The 18046-nt window shown below is 50.4% G+C and overlaps 1 protein-coding gene across 1 annotated transcript in view; it reads left to right on the plus strand.

Annotated features, from left to right (window-relative positions):
* CD44 (CD44 molecule (IN blood group)) overlaps positions 1-18046 on the plus strand; it is a 62413-nt gene that overhangs the window by 18418 nt on the left and 25949 nt on the right. Inside the window, exons 7-14 of the mRNA XM_068166839.1 lie at positions 3658-3783; positions 4441-4563; positions 5677-5802; positions 6081-6203; positions 7660-7764; positions 11298-11480; positions 14991-15152; positions 17498-17680. Coding sequence (XP_068022940.1) covers positions 3658-3783; positions 4441-4563; positions 5677-5802; positions 6081-6203; positions 7660-7764; positions 11298-11480; positions 14991-15152; positions 17498-17680 — 1131 coding nt within the window. The remainder of the gene's footprint in view (positions 1-3657; positions 3784-4440; positions 4564-5676; positions 5803-6080; positions 6204-7659; positions 7765-11297; positions 11481-14990; positions 15153-17497; positions 17681-18046) is intronic.

Below are 18046 nucleotides of genomic sequence, written 5' to 3' on the forward strand. Positions count from 1 at the left end.
AACCCCCACCTGGCTACAACCTCCCTTCAGGGAGTTGGAGAGAGCAAGAAGGTCTCCCCTGAGCCTCCTCCTCTCCAGGCTAAGCAACCCCAGCTCCCTCAGCCTCTCCTCACAGGGCTGTGCTCCAGACCCCTCCCCAGCTTTGTTGCCCTTCTCTGGACACCTTCCAGCAAGCCAACCTCCTTCCTAACCTGAGGAGCCCAGAACTGGACACAGGACTCCAGGTGTGGCCTAACCAGTGCAGTGTACAGGTGCAGAATGACCTCCCTGCTCCTGCTGGCCACACTCTTCCTGATGCAGGCCAGGATGCCCTTGGCCCTCTGGGCCACCTGGGCACACTGCAGGCTCATGTTCAACCTACCATCAACCAGCACCCCCAGGTCCCTCTCTGCCTGACTGCTCTCAGCCACTCTGACCCCAGCCTGTAGCACTGCCTGGGGTTGTTGTGGCCAATGTGCAGCACCTGGCACTTGGATGTGTTCAATCTCCTGCCCTTGGCCTCTGCCCATCTGCCCAGCCTGGCAAGGTCCCTCTGCAGAGCCTCTCTACCCTCCAGCAGATCAACTCCTGCCCCCAGCTTGCTGTCAGCTGCACATTTACTGCTGATGGACTCAATGCCCTCCTCCAGATCATCAATGAAGATGTTAAAGAGCACAGGGCCCAGCACTGATCCCTGGGGCACACCACTGGTGCCTGGCTGCCAGCTGGCTGTGGCACCATTCACCACCAAATTATTACTTATTACTATTATTATTATTACTTACTACTATTATATATACTATTATACTCTATTACTCTTATTCTTATTACTTACTACTACTACTATTATTATTATTATTATATATTATTATATATTATATATAATATTATTATATATAAAATATAATAATATATAATATACAAATATTATAATATATAATTATGTAATATACAAAGTATAATATAATATATAATATAATATATAATAATATACAAGAATATATAATATATAGCATAATATTAATATACAATATTATATTATTATATAATATTGTAAAATAATAATAATAATAACAATAATAATAATAATAATAATAATAATAATAATAATAATACTTAGCAACACCACCTACTTGCAAGGCCACACAGACCCATTTAACTTCCTTTTACTGCACTACAAATTCCTGAGCAATGCAGCACTCTGGTCACAAGTCACACATCTCCATCAGGAGTCATCAAATATTCGGCAGCATGGAAGAAAGTTGCATGGAGAACACAAAGAAGAAGAAGACAACTCCATGCCCCAGTGTCTGTATTTATGTTGTGCAAGAGTGAAGGCTCCCTGAAATAGCCTGGCCAGAATTTAACTTCCCAGATCAAAATCTGTATGGTGAGGAACCAAACTGAACTGGGGGCTCTCCACCTAGGGGCTGGGAGGGGTTGATCCTTAGAACTCTGATTCCTCTGTGTTGTAGGTTAAAGGGAAACCAAGAGTTAGTTAGTGTAACCATAAATGAAAGTCCTCCAGAAGCTAGAGAGTCCCAGGGGATGGGTAGTTCATCCCAGGACATTGTAATCTGTTAGTCTGTTCCATTTTCCACTATTAAGGGAGTGTACAGCCAGAGCTCTCCCCTCTCTCCCCCTTCTCTCTCCCCCTTCTCTCTCCCCCTTCTCTCTCCCCCTTCTCTCTCCCCCTTCTCTCTCCCCCTTCTCTCTCCCCCTTCTCTCTCCCCCTTCTCTCTCCCCCTTCTCTCTCCCCCTTCTCTCTCCCCCTTCTCTCTCCCCCTTCTCTCTCTCCCTCCCTTACCTCTCCTTCCCTTAACTCTCTTTTCTCTCTCTCTTCCCTCTCTCTCTTCCCTCTCTCTCTTCCCTCTCTCTCTTCCCTCTCTCTCTTCCCTCTCTCTCTTCCCTCTCTTTCTCCCTCCCTCCCTCTCTTACCTCTCTCTCCCCTCTCTCTCTTCCCTCTCTCTCTTCCCTCTCTCTCTTCCCTCTCTTTCTCCCTCCCTCCCTCTCTTACCTCTCTCTCCCCTCTCTCTGCCCTTTCTCTACCTTCTCTCTTCCCTCTCTCTCTTCCCTCTCTTTCTCCCTTACCTCTCTCTCCCTTCCCTCTCTCCCTCCCTTATCTATCCCTCCCTTTTCTCTCCCTCTCCCCTCTCTATCCCCTGTTTCTACCCTCTTTCTCCCCTCTCTCTCTCCTCTCTCTCCCCTCTCCCTCCCCTCTCTCTCCCCTCTCTCTCCCCTCTCCCTCCCCCTCTCTCCCCTCTCCCTCCCCTCTCCCTCCCCTCTCTCTCCCCTCTCCCTCCCCTCTTTCTCCCCTCTTTCTCCCCTCTCTCTCCCCTCTCTCTCCCCTCTCCCTCCCCTCTTTCTCCCCTCTTTCTCCCCTCTCTCCCCCTCTCTCTTCCCTCTCTCTTCCCTCTCTCTCCCCTCTCTCTCCCCTCTCTCTCCCCTCTCTCTCCCATTTCTCCCTCCCCTCTCTCCTCTCCATTTTCCAGTGAATTACCTGCTACACCACTGGGCCTGTGGAAGCCTGCTGTAGGTCTGGGTCTTGTGGGGAGGGCAGTTTGGCTGCTTTTGGGCTTTTTGAGGCTGACTAGGGTGGAAGTTTTTGGAAGGCTCTGGAAGGCTTTGGCGTGGTGAAGAGCTGAGTCAGCTTTGTGAATGCCTTCCTTTGACCTGGATGCCTTCTTGTATATATTTGTAAGTAGAATTTCCATTTGAACTTCCAATCCAGTGTGGATTTTACTCTGTGAGAAGGGGTAGAATATCTTTTCTGTCCTTTTTTGCCCTGGGCAGCTCGTGGCTCAAACCTAGGACACTGTGTCTTGCATTTGGGTGTGGTGCTTGAGGGATATGGCCTAGGGGGTGAACTTTGTAGGGTAGGGTTCTGGGTTGCCCTTGGTGATCTCGAGGGTCTTTCCCATCCTGATTCTGTGATTTTCCAGTGCTTTCATATATTGCACCAAAAAATGTACCCAAACTAGAGTCTTCTTTGATGTTATTTTCCAAGGGGTTCTCCTACATGAGTTATTTAAATGTTTGGTTTCTCTTTTCTGAATGTGATGATGGAGTAAACCTGCAGCTCTCTCTCTGTGCTCTGCTGCTGCCTCACTGTCAGGCATTCTGCCCTGGGTCTCACTGCCAGCAGCAGGCCAAGGGCAGTGCCTGCTGCTGGGCCCAGGTCCTTGGCAGCCCTGGCTCCTGGGGCTGTCAGTGGAAGAGGAGGCTGCACTAACTGGTGTGCTTAGCTCTGGGTGTCCTTTTCTGCCCCTTCTGGGTGCTTCTTTCACCTTTTGTATGGGACTTTGTGTCATCCTGATGGATATTCCTCATCCTGGAGACTAAGCCTGCCTTCTCTCTCTCCTGCTGGCAAAGCCTGGCAGGAACTCACTCACCTTGCTGAATGTGAAGGGTTAGCAAAGCCCTGTGGGCATTTGGGAGACTCTTCTCGAGGTCCTGTGTCGTTTCCTGGCACTGACACTAGTGCTTGCACGTGGCTGAGTGTTGGAGGAATGTGATGACCCCTTGGGTTCATACATTCACCTTGAACTCACATCCATCTCAGGGGCATGAGCATGCTCAGTGGTGGTGCTGGTGCTGGTGGACTTGACTTTGCTGGAGCAAAAGGGCTTCTCAGGAAACCATAACAAGAGCTTGGTTGAACGAACCGTGTCCTAACAGCTGCGCTGGCTCATCGTGACGACCTGGAGCAAGCCACCACCCAAGCTTGGTGGAATCCATTCTCAAACCACTGGTGGTGGTCAAGTCCTGGAGAGAAGACACAAGGACCCACACAAGCAACCAAGGGTAAAGAATGTCATGCTAAGAGGGTGCTTTGGTGAGGGGCTGAATATCCAGGGCACCAGGGCAGCAAGCTTCAGAAGCACTGGGGGAAGAGGGGGTTGAATGTGTGGCCTGTGTCACTGCTCTTCTTTACCAGGGGTTTGAAGGAGCAAGGTTGAGTGCCACCTCTCACTGACTGCACCTTTGGTAGTGACAGAGCAATTATCCACATTGTGAATGCCCTGTGAAGAACTTTGTGTGTCTGATGGGGCTAAGGATGTGAGTTGTCTTACAGAGGCTATTTCTAGAGGGTTTCTCTTCTCTCCTGCTGGAGGCAATTTAGAATCAGACTGTTCCAATGGGAAGGATTTGTGGAATGAAAGCATAATGTGATTTCAAGCCAGTCCCTGTGTGCTCACTCTGCTGGAGGAGGAGAGAGCATGGTCAGTGCTGTGAGCATGCACAAGGCTTTGAAACACAGCCAAAATCAGTGCTGGGGCAGCTTCCCCAGGAGCATGGCAGAGTGAGGAATGCCTCGTGGGTGGAGGATTCAGGAGGAGACTGTGGGGAGCGTGGGGCTGTGGAGTGCCCTGTGAGTGTGAGTGAGACAGGGCAGCATGACTGCTGGCAGCTGAAGACCTTGTGGGATAGGGCTTCATGGCAGATTTAACATCACCACAGCAGATGGGACCTCGAGCGGCAATGGTTCAGATGACGAAGACTCTTCAGAGGAAGTCTCTTACCCAACAGTGTTTCCAGGCTGGGACAGAAATGTGGTCAAGGATGAGCATGCTCCAAGTACTAGTAAGGAAGTTCCTGCCTCTCTGGATGGTTTCTTTCTTCTTTTTCCTGTTCTGCCCACTGTCCCTCCTCTTCTGGCACACATACATTGTGTGAAAACTTGAGGCTGTCCTGACCAGCTCTTCTTTCATACGCATCTCCCACGCCACAGGACAAAACCAAGCATCTTTAGCTCTTGTGAGGTCCATCTCCTTAGAGGCAGCATCTCCCATAGCTTCTAGGATTTATGTCTTGTCTCCATTCCTGTCTGATTTGTGCCTTTCCCCTGTGGCATGCTGTGTCTCAAGAATTCCTCCTTGGAGGGAGCTTCTAACCTCTGCAGAGGTGGCTCAGTTACTCCTGTGGGCATGCCCCTCCCGCTGTGCCTTTCCCAGCCCAGTGGCCCAGAAGCCTCTCACCTCTTGTCATTTTTCTACACAAAAAAAGGTCTTTCCACCCTCCAGTGCCCACCCCAAATGATTGGGGCCCTGTCCAGTGCTCCGTACAGTGGTGATGTGATGATGGAGTAAACCTGCAGCTCTCTCTCTGTGCTCTGCTGCTGCCTCGCTGTCAGGCATTCTGCCCTGGGTCTCGCTGCCAGCAGCAGGCCAAGGGCAGTGCCTGCTGTTGGGCCCAGGTCCTTGGCAGCCCTGGCTCCTGGGGCTGTCAGTGGAAGAGGAGGCTGCACTAACTGGTGTGCTTAGCTCTGGGTGTCCTTTTCTGCCCCTTCTGGGTGCTTCTTTCACCTTTTGTACGGGACTTTGTGTCATCCTGGTGGATATTCCTCATCCTGGAGACTAAGCCTGCCTTCTCTCTCTCCTGCTGGCAAAGCCTGGCAGGAACTCACTCACCTTGCTGAATGTGAAGGGTTAGCAAAGCCCTGTGGGCATTTGGGAGACTCTTCTCGAGGTCCTGTGTCGTTTCCTGGCACTGACACTAGTGCTTGCACGTGGCTGAGTGTTGGAGGAATGTGATGACCCCCTGGGTTCATACATTCACCTTGAACTCACATCCATCTCAGGGGCATGAGCATGCTCAGTGGTGGTGCTGGTGCTGGTGGACTTGACTTTGCTGGAGCAAAAGGGCTTCTCAGGAAACCATAACAAGAGCTTGGTTGAACAAACCGTGTCCTAACAGCTGCGCTGGCTCATCGTGACGACCTGGAGCAAGCCACCACCCAAGCTTGGTGGAATCCATTCTCAAACCACTGGTGGTGGTCAAGTCCTGGAGAGAAGACACAAGGACCCACACAAGCAACCAAGGGTAAAGAATGTCATGCTAAGAGGGTGCTTTGGTGAGGGGCTGAATATCCAGGGCACCAGGGCAGCAAGCTTCAGAAGCACTGGGGGAAGAGGGGGTTGAATGTGTGGCCTGTGTCACTGCTCTTCTTTACCAGGGGTTTGAAGTGGGAAGAGCAAGGTTCAGGGCCACCTCTGGCCTGTGAGTGTGAGGCTGTGTGTGAAGGAGACAGGACAGCATGACTGCTGGCAGCTGAAGACCTTGTGGGGTAGGGCTTCATGGCAGATTTAACATCACCACAGCAGATGGGACCTCGAGCGGCAATGGTTCAGATGACGAAGACTCTTCAGAGGAAGTCTCTTACCCAACAGTGTTTCCAGGCTGGGACAGAAGTGTGGTCAAGGATGAGCATGCTCCAAGTACTAGTAAGGAAGTTCCTGCCTCTCTGGATGGTTTCTTTCTTCTTTTTCCTGTTCTACTCAATGTTCTTCCTCCTCTGGCACACATCTATTCAATCAGCATTTACACAGTAGTGGGCTTCCTGCCTAGGAAAGATGTTCAAGCACAGTTTGGGGAGGCTAACCCCCCAGTGGCCTTTTCATTGGGCAGTGTCCATGAGCCAGTCCCGTATTTGCCACCTTCTTCTCTTTTCCCTATGTGTTTTCCTAACATCATCTCATTTCTTTTTGTTACTTGAGATGTTTAGTCACTATCCAGTACCCCAGGCCAGCCATTTTAATGCTGAGCCTTGTGTGTCAAATAAGAATGATCCCACACTGATCAGCTTGGGGGGGTTAAGTTAAAAAATAAAGTCATCTGTAACAGATATAATTTTGTCTCCAAACCAGAAGACCACCACACACATGAGGAGCTAAGCCAAATGCTCTGTGTCACCAAAGGCCACGGTGTGCTGCCTGGCTGTGAGCAGGGAATGGCCCCATGGGGCCTTTGGGATTTTCTCAGTATGAGCATTGCCATTAGTGAGTGTGCTCTCACTTGTGCAAGGATGAGGATCTCTTCCTTTTATCTCTTTTTTGGTAATTCAATTTAATCTGGGCACATCTTAATGCATGGTTCTGCCTGTGCACTCATTTCGCAGTCTTTATCACCCACTGACAGCAAGCTTGGTTGGTTTGTGCTTTCTGGAGACAGTGGACTAGTTGGATGTTTGGGGGTTGGTTTGTTTTCAGAGGAGACTGTCATTTTTACAAGGAAATACAGAAAAGTCATCTGGCTCTGGGCCTTTTTTATTCTTGTGGGTGTTTCTGGTGTTCATTCATGGCCCTTTGCAACTCTGCCTGGGTGGCACGTGGCCTTCCAGCTGCCTCGGATGGCCTGGTGGTGTCTGCATGCTCTGCGGAGGGAATGTGTACAGCCTCTGCTCGCAGACTCTTGTGGAAGTCTTCTAGCAGGGAACTGCATTGTAGCTCTCTTGACTACTGCTGGCTTCCTGGGGGCTGGCCAGGTGCTGCCATTTGTTGGCTGCCCATCATGGTTTAGCTGGGTGGTGGCTATTCTAACACAAGCAGGAGTGCTCCTTGAGTGCTTGGCAAGCATGGTTTACATGGACTCAGGCAGCTAACACATTCTTCAGGCCCAGCACTATTCTTCAGGCTTGAGTTCCCATCTCTGTAACTGCTGCCATGGTTCTGCACTGCTTTCCCTCTCTGTGATTCCTCTGTTGTTTGTTCTTCTTGGGAAAGCTTCCCTCTGTCCAATGGAAAGAAAAGAACAACTGCTTGGATGTAAAGGGGTTTGGTAAGGAGATTACAGAGTCTGCAGTTAAGCTGTGCCTGGCTTCCCATTTTCCATCACCTTTCTGGCACACACTGCCAGCAGATGAAGAGCATGGTCAGTGCTGACCCCTCTGTTGTTCAACAGCTGTGGACTTGCAGCACGGAAGGCTCCTGGAGATCTCCAGCCCCGATCCTTGGAACCCTGCCTATACAGATGAAGAGGAGCAGTATCCTAGCTCTGCTGGCAGGGGTAAAGCAATTCAGTGTTTCAGCTACCACTCAGATTTGTGCAGCTGGTTAGAACTCCCACACCATCAGTCTCAGTACAGCAGCTGTACTAGAGCCCTCAGAAGTGGCACCTATGACGTTCAGTTGTCATCCCAAGCGCTTCCTCTTATACATTCAGTCCTCATTACTCGCCCCTTTTGCTCACATCTCAGACTTTTCAGCTTGCACTGCCAGTAGTGTGATATAACTGAGCAGATTGTACCTGATGAGTCACCTTGGTGAGGAAAAAAAGCTCTCTCTCTCCTTTTTTCCACTCCCAAATTTCTGTTAGAAAATCTGAAGGCAAGGATAAAAAGGAGAGCTAGTGGTTCAAACACATGAAGCTGCCACAGAGGAAGATGGATCATCTCTAGGGGAGTGTGACTGCTTTGCTGCCACTCTTTAGTGCCAGCAACCAGCTGAGATGCTGAAAGTGGCCTCATGCTCTTCAAGAGGTTGTGGTTTTTTGGCCTAAGCTGAAGGCAAAGGCTTGCAGGGTGCATTCTCCAGCTATTTTGGCTCTGCACCTAAGCAGCTTCTAGTTGCAATGTTTTGAAGAGCACAGCTGGGGATGAGCTTTGTTTTTAGGATGTTTTGGCTGTCATGCACAGATTTACCCTGCTAAGGAGAGGGGCAGAACTGAAAAGCTGGAGGCACAGCTGTGTACATCTGGACCGGGGACTAGACTTGTCATGACATAAGATTGGACTGTACTTGTGGAAATCCCCCTGTGAAAGCAACCCTTTTACCGTGCCCTGTGACAGTAGTGTGGCTGATTGGATCTGCCCCCAGTAGCCAGATACCTGTCCTTCTGGTTCCAGGGTGCTTTAGCCAGCGAGTTCACACAGCTGCCAGTTGGAACAGTTGCTGTAGGTGCCTAGAAATCCTTCCTGTGGCACCTTTCTTTTTGATCTGAAGTGTTGTTTGATCAGTTGCATTGATGGAGGAGTTAATGGGAAATGACCTTTTGGGTTTCAACAAGATAAGCTCAGTGTGTTTAGTTTAATTACAAATGGAGTTATCCCTGTTTGCACCAGTGCCCTCCTCCTGAACATTGCATTGTCTGGATGTGAAGATAAATATTCCTCTCCTTCCTCTCCCCTTGGGCTGTCAGGCAGGTTTCTCTCTCTGGTGACCTGTGGTGTATGCAGAAGTTCTGGCTCAGTCTTTGCATGCTCTGAGGAAGGACCTTTGCTTTACCTTGAGTGTATTGCTCATGGAAACCTTTGAAAGCTAGGGTGGCTATAGTTCAAATGGAGTTTTAATGCTCATCTTAGTGTTTGTTATATGTGTTCTTGTTGGTTTGGGGGTTGGGTTTTTTTCTCCTGGTCTGTATTTTCTAAGCCTTTTGATGTTCACTAGAAAAACCATGATGGTGGTGGTACTTCAGGTGGCTTCTGACTGCATCTTCTGCCACATAAACAGCAGTAAATTAAAGAGTGAGCAGCGTGCAGATGACATGAAATGAAGTGAGAGTGTTGATCTGCTGCAGGGTAGGAAGACTCTACAGAGAGGTCTGGATAGGTTGGGCTGGTGGGCTAAGGTCAGTTACAGAAGGTTTAATAAGGCCAAGCACTGGGTCCTGTGCTTGCATCACAACAGCCCCATGAAGGCTGCAGGCTTGGGGCAGCATGGCTGGAAACTGCCCAGCAGAAAAGGGCCTGGGGGTGCTGGTTGACAGCTAGCTGAGCATGAGCCAGTGTGTGTGCCCAGGGGGTTAGGAAGACATCCATCATCCTGGCCTGGATGAGAAGGGGTGTGACCAGCAGGAAGTGATTATCTCCCTGGCCCCAGCACTGGTGAGACTGCATCTCAAGTGCTGTGTTTGGTTTTGGGCACCACAGTATGAGAAAGACGTTGAGGTGCTGGAGCAGGTACAGAGAAGGGCAGCAAAGCTGGTGAGGGGATTGGAGAGCAGGTCTGGTGAGGAGAGGCTGAGGGACCTGGGATTGCTTAGTCTGAAGAAGAGAAGGATGAGAGGATGGAATGGAATGGAATGGAATGGAATGGAATGGAATGGAATGGAATGGAATGGAATGGAATGGAATAGAATAGAATAGAATAGAATAGAATAGAATAGAATAGAATAGAATAGAATAGAATAGAATAGAATAGACCAGGCTGGAAGAGACCTTCAAGATCACCATGTCCAACCTACCATCCAACAGCACCTAATCCACTAACCCATGGCACCAAGCACCCCATCAAGTCTCCTCCTGAACACCTCCAGGGATGGGGACTCCACCACCTCCCCAGGCAGCCCATTCCAATGGGCAATCACTCTCTCTGTGTAGAACTTCCTCCTAACCTCCAGCCTAAACCTCCCCTGGTGCAGCCTGAGACTGTGTCCTCTTGTTCTGGTGCTGGCTGCCTGGGAGAAGAGACCAACCTCTGCCTGTCTACAGCCTCCCTTCAGGGAGTTGGAGAGAGCAAGAAGGTCTCCCCTGAGCCTCCTCTTCTCCAGGCTAAGCAACCCCAGCTCCCTCAGCCTCTCCTCACAGGGCTGTGCTCCAGACCCCTCCCCAGATTTGTTGCCTTTCTCTGGACAACTTCCCAGCAGCTCAACCTCCTTCCTAACCTGACACAGTAAATACTGTGTAAATTTACTGTGTAAATACTGTGTAAATTCCTAAATACTGGACACAGTATTTGCTCTCCATATGCACCTGAAAGGAGATCAGAGCGAGGCCACCATTGGCCTCTTCTCTCAAGTAACCAATGACAGGACAAGAGGAAATGCCCTGAAATTGTACCAGGGGAGATTTAGGTTGGAGATGAGGAAAAATTTCTTTGCTTCAAGAGTGCTCAGGCATTGGAGCAGGCTGCCCAGGGGGGTGGTAGAGTCGCTGTCCCTGGATGTATTCAAGAAATGAGTAGAGGCAGCACTCTGGGACATGGTCTAGTGGTCATGGAGATGTTGGGTAGAAGCTTGGACTTGATGACCTTGGAGGTCTTTTCCAACCTTAGTGAGTCTGTGCTTCTATGAAATTGTTTTGCCAGTAGTAGCTTTAGTTATTACTGAGTTCAAATCAAGAACTCTTTTCTACTTTGAATATAAGAACCTATTCTTTGCTTCATCCAGTCCCAGAAGAAAGGAGAGCTTGCTTGAAGCCAGTCTTGTAACTGTAAATTGAGATACTAACTCAGAAGAGAAACTCCATCACCTTTTCCACTTAAAAAGCCCCAGGGTACACAGACTGAAGAGTTCAGTTAGTATTAATAGCTGTGAACCAGAGATGCAAGCTGTTGTTCCTCCCTGTTCTTCCACTGCTGCTCTTACAGCTTTTCTTTGCCCTTGGCCATTGGGACACTTCACCACACGCTTGCATCCCCTTCCTGGTGGTGGTTTGTGACTTCTCTCCTCCTTCCTCTTTCCCTTCACATCAAATGCAAGGGTAAAAAGGAAAAGCCCCAACACAAAAGCCAGGCAGCCTTGTGGTGTAGATGATGAGCCAAGGATAATGTGACCCTGGTTGAGTGTTTTGATCATCATTGACTCAATCATCATCTTATCAGCACTAGTTACAAGTCAGCATGAAAAGCATCAAGGACCAACCCCACCTCCACTGCTGCACAGTGCTCACTCAGGAGGAGGGAGCAGCCAAGAACAAGCCCCTGCAAGTACAACTGGGAGTATTCAGCAACAGGAGTTTGCTGCTGCAGGTGAAAATGGCACTGAAAAGGAATCTTCTGCTACAGGTAATAGCACAGGGCACAGTTTAGTCAACCACCACAGACTGCTGAAGCTGTAGTTTTAGGGCTTGGGGCTCTGTTGGTTGGTTGTTGTGCTAAAAATGTTGCATCCCAAGGCCATACCAGACCTCCTGTGAAGAGACTTGAGCAACTCTGATGTTCTCTCATCTGTTCTTCAGACCTGTCCTTGTGGTCTGTTTTCCCTCCTGTTTGGATTGTGTGCCAGGACCTATGGCAGATTAGTTCTGTACCTGTCTCTTACATGCTCATGTCAGGAGCCTGTGGCAGATCAGCTCTGTAGCTGTCTCTTATATTTTGTGTTCCATGTTGTGCAGTCACAAGGTTTTAGCAGGCTATCCAGCAGGGCTCTGTCTGTAGGTCACAGTCAAGGCTTAAATGACAATATAGTCTCACAGTGTCACAGTGTCACCAAGGTTGGAAGAGACCTCGAGGATCATCGAGTCCAACCTGTCACCACAGACCTCATGACCAGATCATGGCACCAAGTGCCACATCCAATCCCCTCTGGAACACCTCCAGGGATGGGGACTCCACCACCTCCCTGGGCAGCACATCCCAATGACCAATGACTCACTTGGTGAAGAACTTCCTCCTCACCTCGAGTCTAAACCTCCCCTGGCACAGCTTGAGACTGTGTCCTCTTGTTCTGGTGCTGCTTGCCTGCCTGGGAGAAGAGACCAAACCCTTCCCGGCTACAACCACCCCTCAGGTAGTTGTAGAGGGCAATGAGGTCACCCCTGAGCCTCCTCTTCTCCAGGCTAAGCAACCCCAGCTCCCTCAGCCTCTCCTCATAGGGCTTGTGCTCAAGGCCTCTCCCCAGCCTTGTTGCCCTTCTCTGGACACCTTCAAGTCTCTCAATGTCCTTCTGAAACTGAGGGGCCCAGAACTGGACACAGGACTCAAGGTGTGGCCTAACCAGTGCAGTGTACAGGGGCACAATGACTTCCCTGCTCCTGCTGGCCACACTGTTCCTGATGCAGGCCAGGATGCCCTTGGCCTCCTTGGCCCCCTGGGCACACTGCAGGCTCATATTCAGGTGGCTGTCCATCAGCATCCCCAGGTCCCTCTCTGGTTGGGAGCTCTCCATCCACTCCAACCCCAGCCTGTAGCTCTGCATGGGATTGCCGTGGCCAATGTGCAGCCCCTGGCACTTGGACTTGTTGAATGCCATCCTGTTGGCCTCTGCCCATCTGTCCACTCGGTTGAGGTCCCTCTGCAGAGCCTTTCTGCCCTCTCACTGACCAACATCTGCTCCCAGCTTGCTGTCATCTGCAAACTTGCTGATGACTGACTCAACCCCCTCATCCAGATCATCAATGAAGATGTTAAAGAGCACAGGGCCCAGCACTGATCCCTGGGGCACACCACTGGTGCCTGGCTGCCAGCTGGCTGTGGCACCATTCACCACCACTCTCTGGGCTCAGCCTCCAGCCAGTTCCTAACCCAGCTCAGAGTGCTGCTGTCCCAGCCAGGGGCTGACAGCTTGGCCAGCAGTTTGCTGTGGGGGATGGTGGCAAAGGCCTTGCTGAAGTCCAGGCAGACCACATCCACAGCCTGCCCCACATCCACCAGGCAGTCACCTGGGCATGGAAGGAGATCAGGTTGGTCAGGCAGGACCTGCCCTTCCTGAATCCATGCTGGCTGGGCCTGAGCCCTTGGCCATCCTTCAGGTGCAGTTATTGCCCCCAGGATAATCTGCTCCATCACTTTCCCTGGCACTGAGGTCAGGCTGCCAGGCCTGGAGTTTCCAGGTTCCTCCATCCACCCCTGCTTGTGGATGGGGACCACCTTGGCCAGTTTCAGTCACCTGGGACCTCTCTGGTGAGCCAGGGCTGGAGGAAAATGATGGAGAACGGCTTGGCAGCTCATCTGCCAGCTCTCTCAGCACCCTAGGATGGATCCCATCCAGTCCCATGGACTTGTGAGTGTCCAAGTGGCTCCGCAGGTCCTAGACCAATTCCTCATGGATTACTGGGGCACTACCCTGCTCCCCAACCCCAGTGCCCAGCTCAGGAGGCCACTCGTAATATAACTGCCCCTCCTAAATCCATGCTGGCTGGGCCTGTGCCCTTGGCCATCCTTCAGGTGCAGTTATTGCCCCCAGGATAATCTGCTCCATCACTTTCCCTGGCACTGAGGTCAGGCTGCTGAGGGGCCTAGAGAAGGAGTCTGATGAAGAGCAGCTGAGGGAAGTGGGAGTGGTTAGTGTGAGGAAGAGGAGGCTGAGGGTAGACCTTACCACCCTCTACAGCTACCTGAGAGCACAACCCAGAGAGGTTGGTGCTGGTCTCTTCTCCCAGGTCATTGGTGATGGAACAAGAGGGAACAGCCTCAAGCTGCAGCAGGGGAGGTTTAGGCTGGACCTTAGGGAACCTTTTCCACTGCAGGAGTGGTCAAGCATCAGAACTGGCTGCCCAGGGAGGTGGTGGAGTCCCCATCCCTGGAGGGGTTTCATGGTCCTTTGGATGTGGTTTAGTGGTGACCTTGGCAGAGTAGGGTTAGTGGTTGGCCCTGAGGAACTCAAGAGTCTTTCCCAGCTTGAATTATTCTTTGATTCTGTGATTCTACTCTATTCTAATTTACTCCACTCTACTCTATTCTACTTTACTCTACTCTACTCTACTCCATTCTGCTCTACTCTGCTTTATTACACTGCTGTAGGATATATTGTGGCCTAGTTGCAACTAATATTGTAACATGCTGTGGCAATTGTCTTGGTTTGGTTTGGTTGGTTGGGTTAGGATTTGGGTGGGGGTTTTTTTTGGGTTTTGGTGTTTTTTTTCACCAGGTTGGGGGCATTACAGAGAGGTTGTACTGCTTCTAAGGTTTGGGCAGCCTTGTGCCATGGCTGCCTGTTAAAAAGCTCCAGATTGGTTGCTCTTGGCCAGATGATAATTTGCTAAACCACTGCAAAATCAAATGTGCTCCAGTTGGGCACTGTGTTGCTCATTGTCTGCACCATTCACACACACCTACAGCAGGTGCTGGCCTTCCTCTCTGCCAGCCTGCCTTGCCTGGCTTTCTGGAGATGCTAGAGTTAATTAAAAACACATGGGATGTAGTCATTGCACTCAAATCCTGTGCTTAAAATACTCCTCAGGGTGGGGGGAGGGGGTGTGTGTGTGTGTGTGTCATATTATTGTGGTTATTTCTTCCCCTGCTGTTCTCAGTTCTGCATCAGTGGATGGTGGTTTGCTGCTCATCAGACACAAAGCCAGCAGCATAATTGGGGGAAACCCTTTCAAGCAGCAGTGATGAGGTGTCTTGCTTTTGGAAAGCACAAGCAAGGAGGAGGCAGTGCTGTTGGTGATAGCAGACAGCTTTTCTAAGCTTAAAGCAGAATGAGAAGCAAACCTGCTTTACTTCTCTTTGCCATTAAATGTAGTAGACATGTGAGCAAGGCCTGTCATAGAGACAAGAACTGAAGAGGACAATAATGTGACAAATGGATCTTTATATACTGAGTTCATAATTGCTTCACCATCACCATAACAGCTGTGGCCTCCAGCCATGGGGCCAAACACAACGGCTCAGCACAAGCCCCGGTGGTGTATCCAGGCTGGGAGCAGGGAGAGGATGATGCCACACAAACTGCTGTCATGGATAGAATTGTTCCTTCCAGAGACACCAATCAGGACAAAGAGTCTTCCACTAAAGGTACTCTCATGGTCTGCAGCTCACCACTTCTGCCCCTCAGCTGCTCTGCCTTGGAAAGCTCTTGCAGGAACTTGTAGAGAGGAGTAACGTGGCCATGTCTTAAAGATGGATAGGGTAGGGTAGGGTAGGGTAGGGTAGGGTAGGGTAGAATAGAATAGAATAGAATAGAATAGAATAGAATAGAATAGACCAGACCACACCAGACCAGGTTGGAAGAGACCTTCAAGATCATGGTGTCCAACCTATCATCCAACACCACCTAATCAACTAACCCATGGCACCAAGCACCCCATCAAGTCTCCTCCTGAACACCTCCAGGGATGGGGACTCCACCACCTCCCCAGGCAGCCCATTCCAATGGGCAATCACTCTCTCTGTGTAGAACTTCTTCCTAACCTCCAGCCTAAACCTCCCCTGGCACAGCTTGAGACTGTGTCCTCTTGTTCTGGTGCTGGCTGCCTGGGAGAAGAGACCAACCTCTGCCTGTCTACAGCCTCCCTTCAGGGAGTTGGAGAGAGCAAGAAGGTCTCCCCTGAGCCTTCTCTTCTCCAGGCTAAGCAGCCCCAGCTCCCTCAGCCTCTCCTCACAGGGCTGTGCTCCAGACCCCTCCCCAGCTTTGTTGCCCTTCTCTGGACACCTTCCAGCAGCTCAACCTCCTTCCTAACCTGAGGGGCCCAGAACTGGACACAGGACTCAAGGTGTGGCCTAAGCAGTGCTGAGCACAGGGCACAATGACTTCCCTGCTCCTGCTGGCCACACTGTTCCTGATGCAGGCCAGGATGCCATTGGCCCTCCTGGCTGCCTGGGCACACTGCAGGCTCATGTTCAGCCTACCATCGACCAGTACCCCCAGGTCCCTCTCTGCCTGGCTGCTCTCAGCCACTCTGACCCCAGCCTGTAGCTCTGCATAGCATAGGATGGGGTAGGGTAGAATAGAATAGAATAGAATAGAATAGAATAGAATAGAATAGAATAGAATAGAATAGAATAGAATAGAATAGAATAGAATAGAATAGAATAGAATAGAATAGAATAGAATTAACCAGGTTGGAACAGGCCTTTGAGATCACTGAGTCCAACCTATCACCCACCACCATCTGATCAACTAAACCATGGAGTGATTAACTTTCTCTGTGGTCTGCATGGATGGGCCTAGAGATAGATGTTTTCCATTTTATCTCTAGATAAACCATTGTCTTTTCCTGACCATCATCACCACTTTCAGTGCTTCCTGTTCCTCAGTGGCACACCACTGAGAGCTTGCCTCAGGCTCACCCTATTTGGTGTTGCCAAGTTGCCTCTGCCATAAAATTGAGTTCACGGTGATGTGTATTCGTACACAGGGAGTTACTGCCACTGATTTGTAAATACTCAGCTGGGAGAGGGGTGTTCTCATAGGTCTTATCCAAACATCCTCCCTCTGACACACAGAAAGATGAGAGAAAGGAATTTAGAAGCCAACATCATGCTGCAGTCCCATGTAGCGCTCACCAGTTACACCAGCAGAACAGTGCTCTGAGGGCATGGCAGGGGAAGCACCCCACTTATCCTGAAGCCAGGGGAAAGGAAGCTTGAATCCCCTCTCAAACAGCAAGTGCTCAGGGTCTATTGTTCCCTGTGTGGCCGCTGGGTAAATGTCTTCTCTGGTTGCTGTGTGCTCTGCCTGTGGCGGCTCTTCTGCCTCCTGGCTCCTGCCGTTCTACAGCAGCAGCCAGCTAGGCCAAAAGGGCAGCGGGGGCTACAAACCTGGGGATGATGGAAATTAAGACAAAGAGAAAAGGCAGTTCTCTTTTCTTCTTTATGGTCCAGTTAGAGTAAAAAAGCATAGAGGCAACTCTGCAGGCAAGGAAGAGGAGTGTTGGCCTCATTACACATCACACTACCGAGCAGTTCTAAAGGGACAGGAGAGAGGCTTAGAACCATGCTCTGTAACTTGGCACTGCTCAGAGTCTTCAGCAACAAAAGGCAACCAATGCCTACAGAAAGGGCTCTTTACTGTCACTGCTGCTAGCTGTGACATAAAACATCCTGGAGCTGCAACTCATCCTGGGATGCAGGCCAGGGAATTCTCCTGACTGCAGCCTCTCTGCCATTTCCCTGTCTCCACTGCCCCTGGAAATGTTTTGGATTAAGTGAAAAAGATGAGGAAAAAAAATGCCTGTTTGATAAATGGATTCAGAGAGTAGTGATAACATGGGGGAGGAGAGAAGCTCTCCACTCTCTTGTGGTGCAAAAGGGGTAGCAGTAAATTAAAGTCACCAGGAAACTTGCATGTGTTGGGAATGGGGTGGGCAAGGCTGCAGGCATGGAGCTCACAGCTGATCAAACCATTGTGGTAACTGCAGTTGCCTCTGCTGCTGGTGCCCACCATGAAGATCCAACTCAGCCACCTCTGCCTTCAGATACTGAGCCAGGACAGGGCACGGAAGGCATCGTGCACCCCACAGCCATCCCTGGGAATGAGCTCCTCCACACCACCACAGCTAGCAGAGGCACAGCTGGAGAGGAGCCTCCTCTGATGGGTACCAGTAAGAATAATGGATCACACTCATTTCTCATGGCTGGAGTGAAATGAGGCATTATTTCTTCTGAAAATGACTCCTTGCCCTCTCCTTCTCCTCATGGGGTCTGTGGTCTCAGCAGGGACTCTTGTGGTGTGAGGCCTTCTCAGCAGGGTCTCTTGTGGTGGAAGACTCTTGTGGTGGGGTCTGTGCTGGTGGTGGGGTCTGTGCTGGTGGTGGGGTCTGTGCTGGTGGTGGAACTACCTTCTGGACAAGGCCTGAGGGTCTCCTTGCTGATGCACTTGGTGGTGTCTGTCCTTCACTGAAGCCTGTTTCTGGGTGGCCTCTTGACTGTTCTGCAAGACAGCTCAGTGGTGATGCTGAACCTGCAGC

Source organism: Melanerpes formicivorus, unplaced genomic scaffold (genome assembly GCF_026170545.1).
Source record: "Melanerpes formicivorus ecotype bairdi unplaced genomic scaffold, bMelFor1.0.p_v2 SCAF_108, whole genome shotgun sequence".
NCBI lineage: Eukaryota > Metazoa > Chordata > Aves > Piciformes > Picidae > Melanerpes > Melanerpes formicivorus.